The sequence below is a fragment of the Anoplophora glabripennis genome, unplaced genomic scaffold (genome assembly GCF_000390285.2).
Source record: "Anoplophora glabripennis isolate ALB-LARVAE unplaced genomic scaffold, Agla_2.0 scaffold1243, whole genome shotgun sequence".
Taxonomy (NCBI): Eukaryota; Metazoa; Arthropoda; class Insecta; order Coleoptera; family Cerambycidae; genus Anoplophora; species Anoplophora glabripennis.
In genome coordinates this window covers 15,117-32,142 of record NW_019420652.1, presented here as the reverse complement: position 1 = coordinate 32,142, position 17,026 = coordinate 15,117, and the positions used below count along the sequence as shown (strand labels likewise).

Sequence of the window (17,026 nt, the reverse complement as noted above, 5' to 3'; positions counted from 1 at the left end):
ATGACATCGTTCCATGACCAAAACCAAAGCCAACTTTCAAAAAAAGAAGAAAGGAATATACATCTAGTGTGATAACATCTGACAGCTCACTGGGTGCAGTATCATGAACTAAAAGAAAAAGAAAAGATTGAGCAAAAAGAATTAAAAAATCGGCGAAAGAAGGAGAGGCAATTAACACGAGAAACAAAATACCGGAAAATCTTGGAGAAATTTGAGAAAAAATGTATCAAAAAGAAATCACGTGACAGAACTTCAGAAGAAGAATGGGAAGAGTGGAAATAGCACTGAAGATGTTGACTATCCCGACTGTGAATTCTATGAGGCACAACTTTTATCCATAAATAAGTTAAAAGTTAATGACTTCATTTTAGCATCATTTAGGTCCATTGGAAAAAGGATAACTTCGAATTATAAATATGTTGCCACCATATTAAAAACTCTACCAAACAACGAGTTTGAAGTCCAATGTTTAAAGAGTTTAGATACAGTTAAGAAAAGCTGTAAATATATAGAAAATCATACATACCCCCATTGTAAATAAATCCGACACTCTTGGAAAATTGCCAGAGCCGCAGTTAGTGCAAGATGAACGCATACTCAAGACAATTTTTCCAGCATCAGTTGATATATTTGGGAAATTGTAATTGATAATAACTTGGAAATGATGGAAAACAACATTATTTTACAATAAGCCATTTCCAATGTGCAGTTGTTTTTTTTATTATTTGTCCTTTTGAGCAGTGTCTGTGGACATAAATGACAAAATGTGGCCATAAATGGAAGAATGTCAATTTTTTAAATAACTATATTTTGTAAAATTATTTTTTACTCTTCAGGAATTTCTTCTGTGCCATTATTTTCACTAAATATTGTCCTAACTGTTGTTTCTTTAAAAGCTGTTCTTAAGTTCCTTTTCATAAAGTAGCCATTTCAAGTAATTTTTCTTAGTGGCCATAACTGGTGCCACTACCATAATACTTATAGCAATTTCATAATCGAATTTCAAAAATCTAATGTCAATTTTGTTCAATCCCTGGTGCCTTTACCCTATAATTATTGGAACTGTATATTTAAAAATAATATGGGTGGAGAAGAGTAGTTTACCAAACGTTTACTATAAAAACAAGTTATCAACAAGAAGCATTTCAAGCAATAAAATTGAAGCTTGGTAATGGAAAGCCAACTGAAATAAAAAAATCTTATAAGAAAAACAAAAAATCCCCTATAAAACAAGAACCGAGCTTGGTCCATGCTTTTCTCAAAGAGGTATATTGATAACTGTAGAAATATGTATAAGCCCATCAAAATGCACTTCTTCAATAAACGCTGAGCTGAACAGACGTCTCTAGTTTTATTTATTTTCCTAATTTCCAACAAGATCTTTACTATAGCCTTTGACTATATACACTAAGACTATCAGTCCTTAATAAACACTGAAATAGTTGTCAAAACTTCTGTTAGATGTCGCACTATATGGCATTCTGCATTTATTCAAACGAAGGAAATAAAGCGCGACTACGTCAGTCTGCAAAAAACGGCGAAGGCGTTTCAAGGGCGTGACTTCTCGCATTCCGCATGCCCTACCAAGATTGGAGATATATTCTGTTTATCGAAATTATCGTTCAAATTAAAATATAATCTACTAATATAATATTCTATCATGTGTAGTTACGTAATATAAATAAATAAATAAAATCATAAGACTATAGAATATTAAAATATAAATATAATTTTCAACAATATGCCAATATTTCCGGTTTCTATTTATGCTTATCTTTAAAGATGTTAAGGTCATTTAAGTGAATTATATACAAAGTGTTTTGCGAGTACGTGTATATACTGTAAGGAATCTAAGGGGAGACAGAAAACGTCGAGGTGATTCCAAAACACCTCATATGTAGGTACTCTTTGATGTAATTTGTTAGTGATATACAGGACATTTTCTAATTTTTGCCAATTTTTTTTGTCGCCATATTTTTAACGGTTTCATAAACCGAGATAAGATTTTGTACACATATTGGTGGTAGTCAGGTGCACATGCCACGACGTATATTATCTTCAATAAATGGTCAAACTAAAAAAAATATGTATGTATGCAGTTTTGTTCAGTTATTAAAATAAAATATATAAATAAATCTCAAAAATAAATAACGAATAGGTACATAGGTACATTACTAACAAAAAATAGACAATAACTTCTTTGGGCACATTATTAGTATTAATTTAGGAATATATTATTTTTATACGACAACAAAATTCTCTACAAAGCCGGGAAAAAGTTCTCTTAATTTATTTTATTATACTTATAATTTATTTTATTATAATTAACTTATGTGCATAACCAAGTGGCTAAGCTACTTATTTTCATCGAATAAAAATTAATAAGAGGTTTTCCTAGATAATCTAAACGAGAAAATAAAACAACAAAAGAAAATAAATAAAACAAGATTAATAAAAAAATTGTATATTTGTCTCTTAATAATACGTACTTCCATAATACACAGGGTGAGTCAACATTAGGTAAAAGTAGATCCGAAGTTTATCAAAAAAATATTTCTACAAAAATATTAAGGATAAGACATGGTTAACAAAATTGTTAGTTTTGGAAAGATCTAAAGAAATATTGAAAAGTATACAGGATGTGCCAATTAATAGAAATATATTTTTTAATTTAAATTTCTTCAAATTTGTCACTATTTTACGAATGATTTTCGCAAGTGGTCTTTATAGTAATATATGCTACCAAACATATACTTTTAATATTTAAAAATAATAAAGAAAAAATGACAACNTAAGGGGAGACAGAAAACGTCGAGGTGATTCCAAAACACCTCCATATGTAGGTACTCTTTGATGTAATTTGTTAGTGATATACAGGGCATTTTCTAATTTTTGCCAATTTTTTTTGTCGCCATATTTTTAACCGTTTCATAAACCGAGATAAGATTTTGTACACATATTGGTGGTAGTCAGGTGCACATGCCACGAGATATATTTTCTTCAATAAATGGTCAAACTAAAAAAAATATGTATGCAGTTTTGTTGTTATTAAAATAAAATATATAAAAAAATTTCAAAAATAAATAACGAATAGGTACATAGGTACATTACTAAAAAAAAATAGGTAATAACTTCTTTGGGCACATTAATAGTATTAATTTAGGAATATATTATTTTTATACGACAACAAAATTCTTTACAAAGCCGGGAAAAAGTTCTCTTAATTTATTTTATTATACTTATAATTTATTTTATTATAATTAACTTGTGTGCATAATCAAGTGGCTAAGCTACTTATTTTCATCGAATAAAAATTAATATGAGGTTTTCCTAGATAATCTAAACGAGAAAATAAAACAAACAAAAAAAATAAATAAAACAAGATTAATAAAAAAATGTATATTTGTCTGTTAATAATACGTACTTCCATAATACACAGGGTGAGTCAACATTAGGTAAAAGTAGATCCGAAGTTTATCAAAAAAATATTTCTACAAAAATATTAAGGATAAGACATGGTTAACAAAAGTTGTTAGTTTTGGAAAGATCTAAAGAAATATTGAAAAGTATACAGGATGTGCCAAATAATAGAAATGTATTCTTTAATTTAATTTTTTTCAGATTTGTCACTATTTTACGAATGATTTTCGCAAGTGGTCTTTATAGTAATATATGCTACCAAACATATTCTTTTAATATTTAAAAATAACAAAGAAAAAATGACAACGATTAAATACAGGTACAAAAGTGGACTGTTTTTTATTTGATCCCACATACAACTTAAAAAACTATTAAGTTTGGATGTAGTGAAACCTTATATGAAAATGTTTAGAATTGAACGTAGAATGCAAACATAGTAATATATCTAATCTAATATATCTAACTGGTTGTCTTAATGATTTAATCTTCTTTTATTGTAGTTTACATTTCGTATTTAAACTAAATACTTGGACGATTGGAACTTGAAACTTCCAGATCTGGCAAATTAGTTAGATCTTCCAAATATTTCCTTAATTTAGGACTTTCACGAGGAGGAGAGGAATGGAAATTTAATTTTCTTCCATGCACTACTGCAGAAGGTAGTTTTGTAGGTTTTTCTTGGAGTTAAAACCTTTAATTCTTGATCATGGCTGCTAGATGGCACATCTAGATAACTTATAGGAATAGCCGTTTTTTTTCAATTTAATTTTCTTCTCTGAAGCATAAGCGTTTTCCTCAAAGTGATCAGAACACAAAAATTTATTTCTCAGTTCCTCTATCAAAAAGCTCCAGGGATGCATTGCCTAGAAAATCAATTTATAAGTAAGTATATGTACAACTGTACAGGGTGATTCACTATATTTTGACCCCTCCATTAACTTCTTTGTTTTAAGAGTTAAAAAAATAAATAAATGTGAAATACAAAAGTTGCACGATTTTTTATGAAGTTTTCGAAAATGATAGTAGAAAACCAAATGAAGTCGAAACAAAATGGTCGCGGATGTTAGCTTTGTTAATTTAAATGGAATACCCTGTATATTTTTACATATTTGGATAGAACGTTCCCTGTCGAGCATAGTCATAGAGGGTTTGTTGGGTCCATTTCTAACAATAAGCGAGATAATATTAAAAAACGAAAAGAATGTTTTTTTATTAAATAAATAAGACATCTTGTAATTGTTAGACCTCTTTCAGGCATTTCTACCTTTTTTCCAATTACGTAAGGATTTACAGATTTGGATATTTTGTTATATCGGACATGGATAAGGTTCAAAATGCGTATAGGTATTTTAAATAAATATCACTAATTAGGCCGTGGGAGGCCTATTTACTCGTGGACAATGTTATATGGTAGGCCATGACAGTGACAGGTGATGTTATGACAACATTGCTATTGTTTGACAGTTTGTATTATTATTTAATTAAAATGGGTTACACAGAAGTAGAAAATTGAAAAATTATGGTAATTAAAATAAAGTAAGTTATTCTCCATACACTATTTTAATTCCTAATATTTAAATTTTCTACTTCTGTGACAACCAATCAATCAATAACAATGTTATCATGACATCACTACCTTTCATTGTCACGACCTACCATATAACATTGTCCACGAGTAATTAGGCCTCACACGATCCAATTAGTGAGATTTAGTTAAAATACTTATACGCATTTTGGACCGTATCGATATAAATAAATATAAATATATTACAACTAAATCTGTAAATCCTTACGTAATTGGAATAAAGGCAGAAATGCCTGAAACAGGTCTAACAATTACAAGATGTCTTATTTTCTTAATAAAAAAAAAACTTCTTTTCGTTTTTTAATATTACCACGCTTATTGTTAGAGATGGGCCCAACAAACCCTATATGACTACTCGACAAGGAACGTTCTATCCAAATATACAAAAATATATAGAGTGTGTTCAATTTACATTAACAAAGTTAACATCCGCGGCCATTTTGTTTGGACTTCATTTATTTTTCTGCTAATAGTTTCGAAAACTTTATAAAAAATCGTGCAACTTTTGTGTTTCACATTTTTTTATCTCTTAAAACAAAAAAGTTAATGGTTGGGTCAAAATATAGTGAATCACCCTGTACACGTAATAAATTGTTATTTATATATGTATATAGGTATCTACAGGTTGTTTCTATTAAAACCCGACAGGTTGATATTTCGAATAAAAAAAATTTGGAAAATTAAGAAAACAGGAAGTAAACGAATACGTTTGTCTAGAAATTTTTCTGTAACTATCATTTGTGGTTTCCATGTTTCTTTTATAATTAGTCATTTTTATATGTAGGTAGAGTTTTTGGATACTCTGTAGATAGGATTTTATACTTTTAAACTTGCCTAATTTCCTGCTACAAATTTCTCTTTTCCTCAGTAGCTGTTTCTATTTTTTACTTACTATTGGATACTTATACCCAACGCATGACGAAAATTACTTTTGGTAATGGTTTTGTGTATGAGACCATAAGTGACTGTGGAATATGAAAAATTAAGTAAAATATTACTAATTAGAATTTATCTGAATTTCATTAGTAACGAGACTCGCTGTGTATTTTTTTAAATGTATTGAACTGAAAAATTAAATTTATTGTGTAAAAATCTTAATATAACTTGTTACCAAAGAAAATTCTCTGATAAATTCCAAATTGCAATATGTTGTTTTATTTAATTTTTCATATTTTATGGTACCTATACACATAAAATTTGCATTACTAAAAGTAATTTTTGTCGTGCATTAGGTATTTTTTGTTACGAATGAATTTTTTTGAAAACCAAAATTCCAAAAAAGAATTCACAGTAACAGGAAAGTGCTACTTCCATCTACTAAAAGAAGATGTTGCTATACTAGTAAAATATTTTACTTTCTGCTGGCAAGAACTTTCGTGTTAAAGTATGTTCCTACAACAGTAAATTAAGTTCTAGAAATGAAACAGTTTTATTTTGCAGTAGTATGGTGTTCTGCTGATACAGCTATATATAAGCTCTTTACAGCCACAAGAAAGTACTTTCCTGTGAGAGTAAAGTTACAGAAGTATAATAGTAAAGAGGTTTTTATAAAGTAATTCTGCGACTACAACTAAGGTTAGAATAATAAAGTGAGTTCCCTATAATAGTAAACAACTTTGCTGGCGCTTATTTTGCCAAATGTTTTGGCTGCGATAGCTAAAAATCTGGCTGTGGCTATGAAAACAATTTCTCAGTGCGATTAAATGGAAATAGATATTTATTTAGTAATATTACTATTGCGTTTTGTATTTTTTGAGTTATTTTAAATACTTACTTACATAACTTTAATATTTTGAAAATACTTATGTAGATACCTATTTTAAAATTTATCACAGTATGTATTATAGTTGCGGCAAGATTTTACAGAACAAATGAATAATTCATTCAAAATATTTAAGAAACTACAACTGAGAATAATAAAACTAAGTATTTACATTAAATTACAGTACAAATATGTAAAAATTGTATTGTCTTTATCTCGACAAACTATCGAAAATTATGTTGACAACTAAAAATAATAAAACTAGGTATAGTAAGGTACCTATATTAGGTATACGAAATGTCTACCCTATAATATTACACTAAATTACAAAAAAAGGTTAATAAAAACATCTGCGTTACGTCACCCGTGACGCAAGGCCATTCAATTCGTGCCGCAACTATATATAAATAATTAGATATTATAATTTATATTTAAGTACCTAACTACTTACCAGAATTCAAAATCTATTGTTTTAGTCGATTTTCGTCGAGTGGAAAACGAAAAAGTTTTATTTATGCGCTGGTTCTCCTAGTTTTATTACAATTCAGGTATTCACACTTATTTCCTCCCTGCCTATAGCCATGACTAATAATAATTATAAATATCTAATACTATAACTACTGTATATACACTAACGTTCAAGGCTTTATAAAATAATAATAAGAGAAATATTCCAAATAAATAACACACTACCACACTATTCACAAGAATATCTCACTCGCATAACATTTAGTAGATAGACCACTGATTATTGATTATTTTAGGATTAAGGATTGTAAATTCCTTTCTTAAACTATAATTAATATATAATATACAAGAACCAATCATCTTTAATGGGTGGAGCTTAGATCCTATATCAAATTTGGCTATGCAAATTGAACACTATCGGCACTTAAAATTGCGCCATCTGTTACCGAATGGTCCAAGCGCACATGTCCTTTTTGAGTTCGTTTCCCATCGGGCGAGAGTTGGTTTCCCAAACCGGGCAACAAGTTCTCCTATTAGCTTGATACGTCTGAGTGTCAAGGCTATAGCATATACCAGGAGAGTACGATTCCTTCTATAAAAACTTAAAATGCACAAGAAAGAGTGACAATGACGAAAATTCTGATTAATAATTCATCATGTTTACCTGTTGAATGTTTGCTTCTTGCATTTACTAATGTTATTTAGTACTTTTATTTATTTTGTTTAGGATACTAATCTTATTTTTTATTGTTTTTTTGTTGTTGTTTAAATATTTATTTTTTTTTAATTTCTTTCAATCTTTTATTCGCATAAAAATGTCAGATATACAAAATAATTAAATATAATCTTTGTAAACAAAAAAAAGTTATGTAAAAGAAACAATAGAACAAAATTGGTTTAATAGTAGGTTAAAGTATACAAGATAATCAAACATAAATCTAGTCAAACAGTAGGGCATTTGAGAATAAAAAAAAAATATGTAATAGAAAATCGTAACAAAATTGGCATAGTAGCAGGTTAAACTAAAAAAAAGACAAGTTCCATTCATTGTGCATCGAAAATTTGGACATATAGAAGGATATCTTACGAATGTCACTTTTTCAACAATATACAGGCTGTTATAAATTTGCTTCTCACTACAGGGATCATGGAAATGGTAAGAGATACGAAGTAGCTTAAATGGAAGCAAAGTTGCATAATCAAGGGACCAAAATTATGCCTCTAAAAAATCAAGGCTAACATGATTAGTTTTCAAAATATTTGAAAAAAACGAAATTTTAGAAATCCGTTTTTGTTTAATTTCAGCCTTGTGTATTTTGAAAATAGAAAACTTTCTCATGGCAACTTTTTGCCTTCTGTCAAATGGCATAATCAATTTATGTATGTAACGTTTCGTTTCTCCAGAACCATCAACTTCATTTTTTTAAATACGACCCTGGAAATTTTATTACATTTTTTGGAAGCATTCATGACCCCCAACTGCCTCAGCTCCAACCAGATTCAGACGTTTTCGAAAAATTCATCATCAATATATTCGTTCCAAAATCTAAATTTTTTATTCAGATTTCTATGTTTATTGAATTATTGTACACTCTAAGTGTCATTAGACCCTGTGAAATCCACCTAGTTATTTAAATTATTACTATCACAAGTTACAATAAAACATTATTGGAGTTTTAATCTCCATCACCTGATCATACATAATTCGATAAGTTGCATGAAAATTAATTATTAAAAATGCATATGAACAACCAAAACTCCAAATAAGTATTATACTTTAAAAATTACAGTAAATATTCAAAAACGTTTCCGTTTTGGCAAATGTTGAAAATGAACATAAGCATAATATGATTGTAATTTATTATACCTGTAACCGCAACTGTGAAAGAGCATGTCAGATGTATTTGTATGAATATCCTGAAAAAAATTAGATCAAAATTTGCTTGAATTTTGAGTACTCGAGAAACCTAGAAATAACTATAAGCATGGGATTAAAACTCTAATAATGTTTTATTGTAATGTGTGATGGTAAAAGTTTAAATAACTAGGTAGATTTCACAGGGTCTAGCAGCATTTATCTAAATCTAAAAAAAAAATTGATAAATTTGGAATGAATACATTGAAGATGAATTTTTCAGGACAAAACGTCTGAATCTGGTTCAGGCTGAGGCAGCACAGTATTGGGGGTCATGAAGGCTTGCAAAAAAATGTAATAAAATTTCCAGGGTTGTATTTAAAAAAATGAAGTTGATGATGATCCAGGAGAGATGAAACGTTATATATAAAAATTGATTATGCCATTCGATAGAGGGCAAAAAGTTGCCAAGAGAAAGTGTTCTTTTTTCAATATCATCTCAAACAAGCCTGAAATTAAACAAAATCGGATTTCCAAAATTTCGGTTCTTTTCAAATATTTCGAAAACTATTCATGTCATTTTTTAGAGGCATAATGTTGGTCCCCTGATTATGCAACTTTGCCCCCATTTAAGCTACTTCGTATCTCTTACCGTTTCTGAGAGTGAGAAGCGAATTTGTAACAGCCATAATAAACATAATGTTCAAAATTTTCAAATCATTAATTTATTACTTATTTATTATTTATTGTCAATACAATATTTGAATATATTTAAGTAATGGACCAAAGAAACTTAAACCTGGATTTTCTCTAATTTCAGTTTTTCAAGATATCCTAGTATTACTCTAGTACAGCGACATGTACGAGCACTATACCTAGATGCGATTAAGTGATACGACAAAAAGGCTGTTCATTTAATGGGCACATTTTGTGGAGCAGAGCCAATAGACGTAGTGACAAAGTGGGACAGAAAAATGAAAAGGAAAATTGACATGGAACGTCCAAATATAGTAAAGATATGCATTACAACCAATACATGGGTGAAGTAAACTTGTCGATTCATTGATAGCGGTGTATCAAATAAAAATCCGATCAAGGAAATGGTACCATTGCATAACATTTCATCTATTAGATTTAACGGTGGTGAATGTTTGACTGTTATATAAAAGAAATTATTCATGGCATTCTATGAGCCCCAAGCGTAAATATACTTTCTTGGAATTTAAAACTGACATTGCATTTTGTTTGTCAGGAGCACAAAGGAATCAGTAGGAAAAGAGGGTGTCCTGTTTCCTGTGTTCTGTAGATAAGCAATTAGAAAAAAATACGAGCAAATACAATACTTCCAGTACAAAACGTGTAAAAAGATGAAAGGATGCTGCAAAAAGAAGTTCCAAGTGCAAATGTTTTATGAAATTTCACGCTTAAGCTTTTATACTCAGAAGTGAAACATTGTAAGCCGTTGATACTTCGAAGTTACAAAGTGAATTAATTATAATAAAATTGTTTAAACTGTTATTTTTGTTTAATTTGCATTTATAATTGTTGATTTTACGTTACATGAATTTTTTATATATAAGAAATAAATTCGGCCCATAGAGTAAAATTCACTATGGAAATAAAATAATACAAAAAACATAATAAAGTAATGACAATACGATTCAAGGTAAACCCATTATAAGACTTTATACATCAGTTCCATTTCCCTGATTTTCTGTGAAGCAAAATTATCTATTACTTTTTCGTAAAATTTTGAGTCCTTTTGAAGTGATTTAACAAGGTCTTTTTCAATTGCAATTGTTGCAAAATTACTTATACTGTTAATCGAATTTCTACAAACATTTTTAATCCTTTTTAGTATGCAAAAATTTCTTTCGACAGGCACAGATGTAATTGGTAATGATACTATTACAGAAAGTAACTTAGTTACTTCGGAAAGATCATCTTGCAAAGCATTACTGTAAATAAAATTTAACATATTTTGGAAGGTCTCATTTGCTGATTCACCCAAAAGGTTTGGATCTGAATATAAAATTCTCAGCTCATTTTGCAACTTTGTTTTATCAAACAGATTAGGATAAATAGAAGTAAGTAAATCATATGCAGGTTGGGGGAAATTTCTTTCAAAATATTTAAATTTCGTGGTGTCCAAAAGACTGAAAAATTTTAATAATTTAAAATTCTTAAATCTAGTATCTATTTGATATATTACTAAATCCAGTATTTCATTAAAGACACATCTAAAGTAGGTATTTCCGTTATCTTCTGGGCCTTCAGTTTTTATTTTCTTTAATGGAGGTCCTAATATATCAACAACGTCACTGAATATATTTGCGAAATAACTTTCCTCTATTCTGTATTTTTTTATTGTTGAAAGAAGTGATTCTATTATATTAATGCAATATGAAATATCAGATAATTTATTTTCAGTTACTGAAAAGATAATGTCGGTATGTTGAAAAATTAAATTGAACGTATGTAGTAAAAATAAAGAACTAAAATCATTTAACATTGATTTCGATACCACAGATTCACGTATTGTATCATGATCTCTCTGAAAATCTTCACTATTTACAATAGTGTCGAAAACTTCTATTAAATTGTCTCTATTATTTAAAATTGTAGTAATTAACCTAGATTTGAAATTCCATCGTGTGTCTGAAGAATTTGGAAGGTATCGCTTACAAACATTATCCAAAACTTCTCTTCTTTTAGTAGATTTAGAGAAAAAAGAAGAAATACCAACTAAATTTGCAAAAAATATTTTACATTCTTTAATTTGACTTGCAGCATCTTGTAATATTAAATTTAATCTATGTGCGTAACAATGTATAAATAAAGCCTGTGGAGCAATTTCTTTGACTTTCACTTGCATATTATTTAATTGTTCAGACAAGATGGATGCACCGTCATATGTTTGTCCAATTAATTTACTTGAAATATCAAATTTCTCAAATTTGGTTGTCAAAAGGTTAAATAAATCTTCATGTCGATGGCCCTCGCTAACATTAAAAAATCCCATAAAACGTTCAACAATATTTCCTTGAAATGTATACCTGAATATTACGGACAATTGAGGAAAATAAGAGGCATTCGTTGTTTCATCTACTTGCCATGAGTAACATGCCGCCTGTTTAATTTCTGCTTCAACAACTTCTGTAATTATTGCATTAATACTTGTAATTAAATCATTTTGAATTGTTTCTGAAAAATGGCCAAATATCGAGGATTCATCTAAAAAACAATTAAATTTACCGTCATATTTACTCAGAAACATAGCAAGTTCTTTTAAGTTTCCTGAATTTAACGTTTGATTTATTTCATTGAAATCACTAAAAGATAGTTCCTGTGTAGCTAAATAAATTATCATATCAACTAGTCGTCTTAAAATTTCTCGGTTTTCTCTTACTAAGTTATTGTGTTTTTCAATGTCTTCTTTACGCCCTGCATGTACGGCATTAGTAGCATTTGGTTTACCAAATAATTTTAATTTTAATGTCGAATGCAGATGTTCTTTGGATACGGCATGTCTTTGAGCCGATCTATATAATGCTTTTAAATTATCGTAACCAATTGTATTCCAAGGACTTTGTTTATTTTTTTCTCCAAATAATAAACAACTCCAACAAAATAATTTATTTCTAACTGTACTACCTGTAAGCCATAAATATTTTTCATACCACTGAGTATTAAAAGCTCTATAAGAACTGCTAAGCACAGAATCTTTAATGTTCATTAAATCAGACATAAGAGGACATGGTCTACTTAAATTTTTGACAAAAAATTTGTCATCGTACGATAAATTACTGAAATCGTTTTGTAAAAGATAGTCTACCATATCCGAATTTTGATTTATTACGTCCCTTACATTAGCCATTCTGAATGTTTACTCAAAGCGTTACACTAATTACTTATTGATTAAAGGAGTGAAATTAGGGACTTTACCGTTTAATGAAATTTTAGTACTTACTAGCCCAACTATAATTTCTAATTACACTTTATCATAGCTTAATATCTGCAAGTAATGCACAAATACACTTTCATCAGCCATTCACCAAAGTAAACAACGAAGAAATGTAGAGGCCATAGACCTTATAAACTACTGGATGTGTCCAACTGTCATTTTGCTAATATAAACGGCAATCGCTGAGACATGTGCGAGAAAGATAGCGTTAGTACGGGCTAATGTTTCGTTCACAGAATTTCGACTGTAGTTAGTACTCGATTCCTTACCTCCTTTTTTTCTGTTGGGCCATATTCCCGTGTGAAATTAAATTAATTTTAACTTCATTTATGTGTGGTGGCTACACTTTGTGAAAATATGGTTGTTAGAAATTTTGAAAAATGATTGATCAGGTTTATGTTATATTTTTAATTACATCTGATAAATGGCGGAAGAGGCAGGCGATGAATTTCTAATTTACAAAAACTATAAAAATAATATAGACGAGAAAACAAAAAATCAACTCCATTAGAAATGACTAGATATACAGGGTATGCCATTTAACAGTCCCGCTGACAGTATCTTCAAAATAAAGAAATTTATTTTAATTCCGGAAACAGGGGTTGTTCGGTCTCTCCAATAGCTTCAAATTGCAGTTAGAATTGTTAGTTCAAATCTCTCTGTATAGATGGCGTGGCGAAAGTAAAGAATTGTTTGATTACTGGAACGTGGACATGTGGTCCATCTGAAAGATCGTTAAATTTTGAGTAATTTTTGTAATATATAAGTTTTTCCCAGTATTTACTTATTTTCGAGGCATGTCTACTTCAATATTCAATAACAGGAAAATCTATTATTTTATTTAAATCACAATGAGACAAAATATCCATTTAAAATATTGTTACAATAGCTTTATTTACATCACACACTAAGATAAATTATAAAAAACAAATCAAGTACAGAAAAAATAAGTATTTAAAATAATAACGGGGATGTAGATGTAGTAAGTTAAAACAAAGATTATAATAAATGTTCAAAATTAAGACCTTCAGCATTAATACAATGTTAATCTTCTCGTTAGTTCGACATTACAGGGTCTTAATAAAATGTCACGATCTAAGGCCGCCGTAGCTGCATACATTTTATTATTTAAATCTGCCATGTCCATGTCTATAGGGTCCTGATATAGAATGTTTTTTAAATTAAATAACCCCATAGGAAAAAATCCAATGGGGTGAAATCTGGTGAACGAGCCGGGCACTTTCTACTCCGTTAGTACCTAGTGCTCCTGATCGGGCACCGTTTCCAGTGATATGTGGGGGAGACACCTGTAACTGTCACCAGGCGCGTTCCCCGAGTGGCAAATAGGAGAAAGCTCGCGGGCACCACAACCCAGTGGTGTCTGAGGGTAGGTGGGAAATAAAATACCACACGTGGACCAACAGGATAGGAAAAACAGTCCCAGGTGCCAACCGGGAATCTCACCTTGCCTTGGCAGGTTGCTCCGACGGGTATGGGGGAAGCACTGAGACGTTATGTCAATCGATTTGTCCAAGCCGGGAAAACCGATAGTGTTACTGGGCGGTTGATGGAATACGCTATGAAGAAGGCGAAAGATTGAGGATATAAAAATATATTAACAATTGATATCATTTAGGAGGAACCCAAGAATGCGATACCAACAAGAATAAGTAGTCAGAAGCATAGGCGCTCTTTCTCCTTTACGGAAGGGAAAAAACGTAAGGTAGTCAATACTTCTTTCACATCTGCGGGAGAAGAAAAGAACGTAATTAAGATAGTGGAGAACTCAATAGCCTTTGTAATACTAGAGACGTTGGAGGGACTGGAAAAGCAATGCGGGGACTTGGAGAGAAGTATTGAAGGAAACCCTACCAAAAGGGAAATTAAAGCCAAACTTGGAAAAAGTATGGATATATTTAGGAGACAATCAATAAATTAGTGGCTACAGAAGCACGGATGGACGGAGGTAGAAATGCCGAAATATGATGTAGACGTGTAGACAGAAAAAGGACCCAGGAATCCGCTAAACGGACTGAAGATACAGAAGAAGTGCTGACGGAATTAGGAGTAGAAATGACGTGTGATGGAAGTTGGAAGAAAAGGAGTGGATGGACGATGTTTTTTAGAACACCACTTTGCAACTAGGGGAATTATACGAAGCGGAAGGAAAAGTTAAATGCATTTTATGCATCCCGAGAAATCCCCAAGATAGGGAGACTGGAGATAAAAGGTTGACTGAACAATATCCTGAGTCTTTGTGTCGGAGGAAGGCATGGAGGTATGGGAACAGTCGATAAGTATAAGATTCGCTGGTAGGAAGAAAGAGAGAAGTCAGAAAAAAATCAGACTGTATTGGGACAGAACGGAGGAAAACTTGTGGACTGCTTTATGCACTCTGAGGGTGGAAACAAAGACAGATGAGAATCTGGCCATAAACGTACCTAAGGGGTTTGAGTTCAAAATATATCGGAAGATATTGGAGGCTATTTTTCATGGTACGAAGTGTAATGTAAAAATATATAATAGGGAACGCAACGAGTGAAAGAAGAAGGATGAGATGCCAGAGGGAATACATAGGCCTGTGTGACCGCGGTTGCAAAAGGAAAGTACAAATAAATTTTAGAGGGTGGTAGAGCCTATACAGGCTGGTAAAATAATTTAAAAAATCAGGAGCATTAAGGAGGGACATGTGTTCATGATCACCGAAAAAGCGAGGCAGAGGTAGAGAACCTGCGTAAGATGATAGAAGAGGCCGATTTAAGTGCTAGAAGGGTTGATAAAAAGGAAAGAAAAGGAGTAGTACACAACAGAGGACTAGATGAATTAGCCAGCAAAGATGAAGTGACGAGGGCTATAAGAGAGAGGATCGGAGAAATAGATGAGTCAGACATTAAAGTAAGTGATTTGAGACCGAAGAGGAACACACAAAGTCAACTATCGTAATAATACCCAAAGACAAAATGGAAACCTTGCTAGCGAAAAGACCGGTCAGGGTTGGATTAGTGAGTTGCACGGCGGAGGAAAGTGACGGTACCACGATGCTATAGATGTTGGGAATACGATCATAACGCCAGTGATTGCAAGGGCTCGGATAGGACCAAAAAATACTATAATTGTGGGGAGGAAGACCATGAGTATAAGAAATGTAGAAATGAGACTAGATGCGTGTTATGTAACCAGGAAGATCATAGAATGAAGCGGAAGATGCGATAAATTCTGTAAGGCTTTGGCTGAAGCCAAACGAAGGTGGAGGACCTCACCTACTTAGATCCAATGATCACCTTTTTTCAGATAAACGCTAATAGATGTGCAACAGCTATGGATTTAGCAAGGGCGACAGCACCAGAGACGAAGGAGGACTATATATTGGTTAGCGAACCGCATATAGCATCGCTTAGTAACACCAAATGGCATGTGGATAAAAGGAAGGACGCGGCGATCGGTGTTATAGGAAAGTAAATCGAAATAATTAGTGTGGGAAGGGGAGATGGATACGTGTTAATCCAAATCAAAGATTGTAGGATCTATAGCTGTTACATTTCTCCAAATGTATCAGTTAATGTTTTTGACAATTATGTTAGAAAACTGGTGGAGGATATTAGATCTGGTTTTGTGAAAAGAGTAATATTGACTGGAGATTTCAATGCTAAATCGAAAATGTGGTGGTCTAGGACTGAGGATGAAAGAGGGTATATTTCCAGCACAATGTTGTACACCTTACGACATATTTCCAATGAATGCAGGAGGGATACCACGTTTGTAAGGGGGGACTCTGGCTCAGTAATTGATATTAGGGCAATCTCGGAATGCCTCATCAACCATGTAAGAAATTGGAGGGTGCTGGAAGACGATTATACGTAAAGCCCACATAGATATATTACATTTCTGTGAAAGACATGGGTGAAAAGAGGGTGGAGATGTGGAAATATGGTCCTTTTGACAAGACTAAGCTTACCGCAGACTTAGAAGTAT

General features: G+C 31.4%; 1 protein-coding gene across 5 annotated transcripts; it reads right to left on the bottom strand.

Annotated features, from left to right (window-relative positions):
• Positions 1-3,545: 3,545 nt before the first annotated feature.
• LOC108913874 (zinc finger MYM-type protein 1-like) lies at positions 3,546-13,167 on the bottom strand. Of its 5 annotated transcripts, none has more exons than XR_001964649.1 (3): positions 13,061-13,167; positions 7,219-7,352; positions 3,546-4,283 (listed from the first exon to the last, which is right to left on the bottom strand). XR_001964649.1 is itself a non-coding variant. In XM_018719519.1 (2 exons), exon 2 carries the CDS (start codon positions 12,110-12,112, stop codon positions 10,766-10,768), a length of 1,347 nt encoding a protein of 448 aa, XP_018575035.1. In that variant the 5' UTR covers positions 12,113-12,324; positions 13,061-13,167; the 3' UTR covers positions 9,816-10,765. The 5 variants fall into 5 exon arrangements, 1 of the variants encoding a protein (XP_018575035.1); XR_001964650.1 differs by having other exon boundaries at positions 7,219-7,340; XR_001964647.1 differs by lacking the exon at positions 7,219-7,352.
• Between the last annotated feature and the right edge of the window lie 3,859 nt (positions 13,168-17,026).

Bases quoted from the DNA above. Each gene is read 5' to 3' on its own strand.
- LOC108913874 (XM_018719519.1), bottom strand. From the start codon at position 12,112: ATGGGATTTTTTAATGTTAGCGAGGGCCATCGACATGAAGATTTATTT.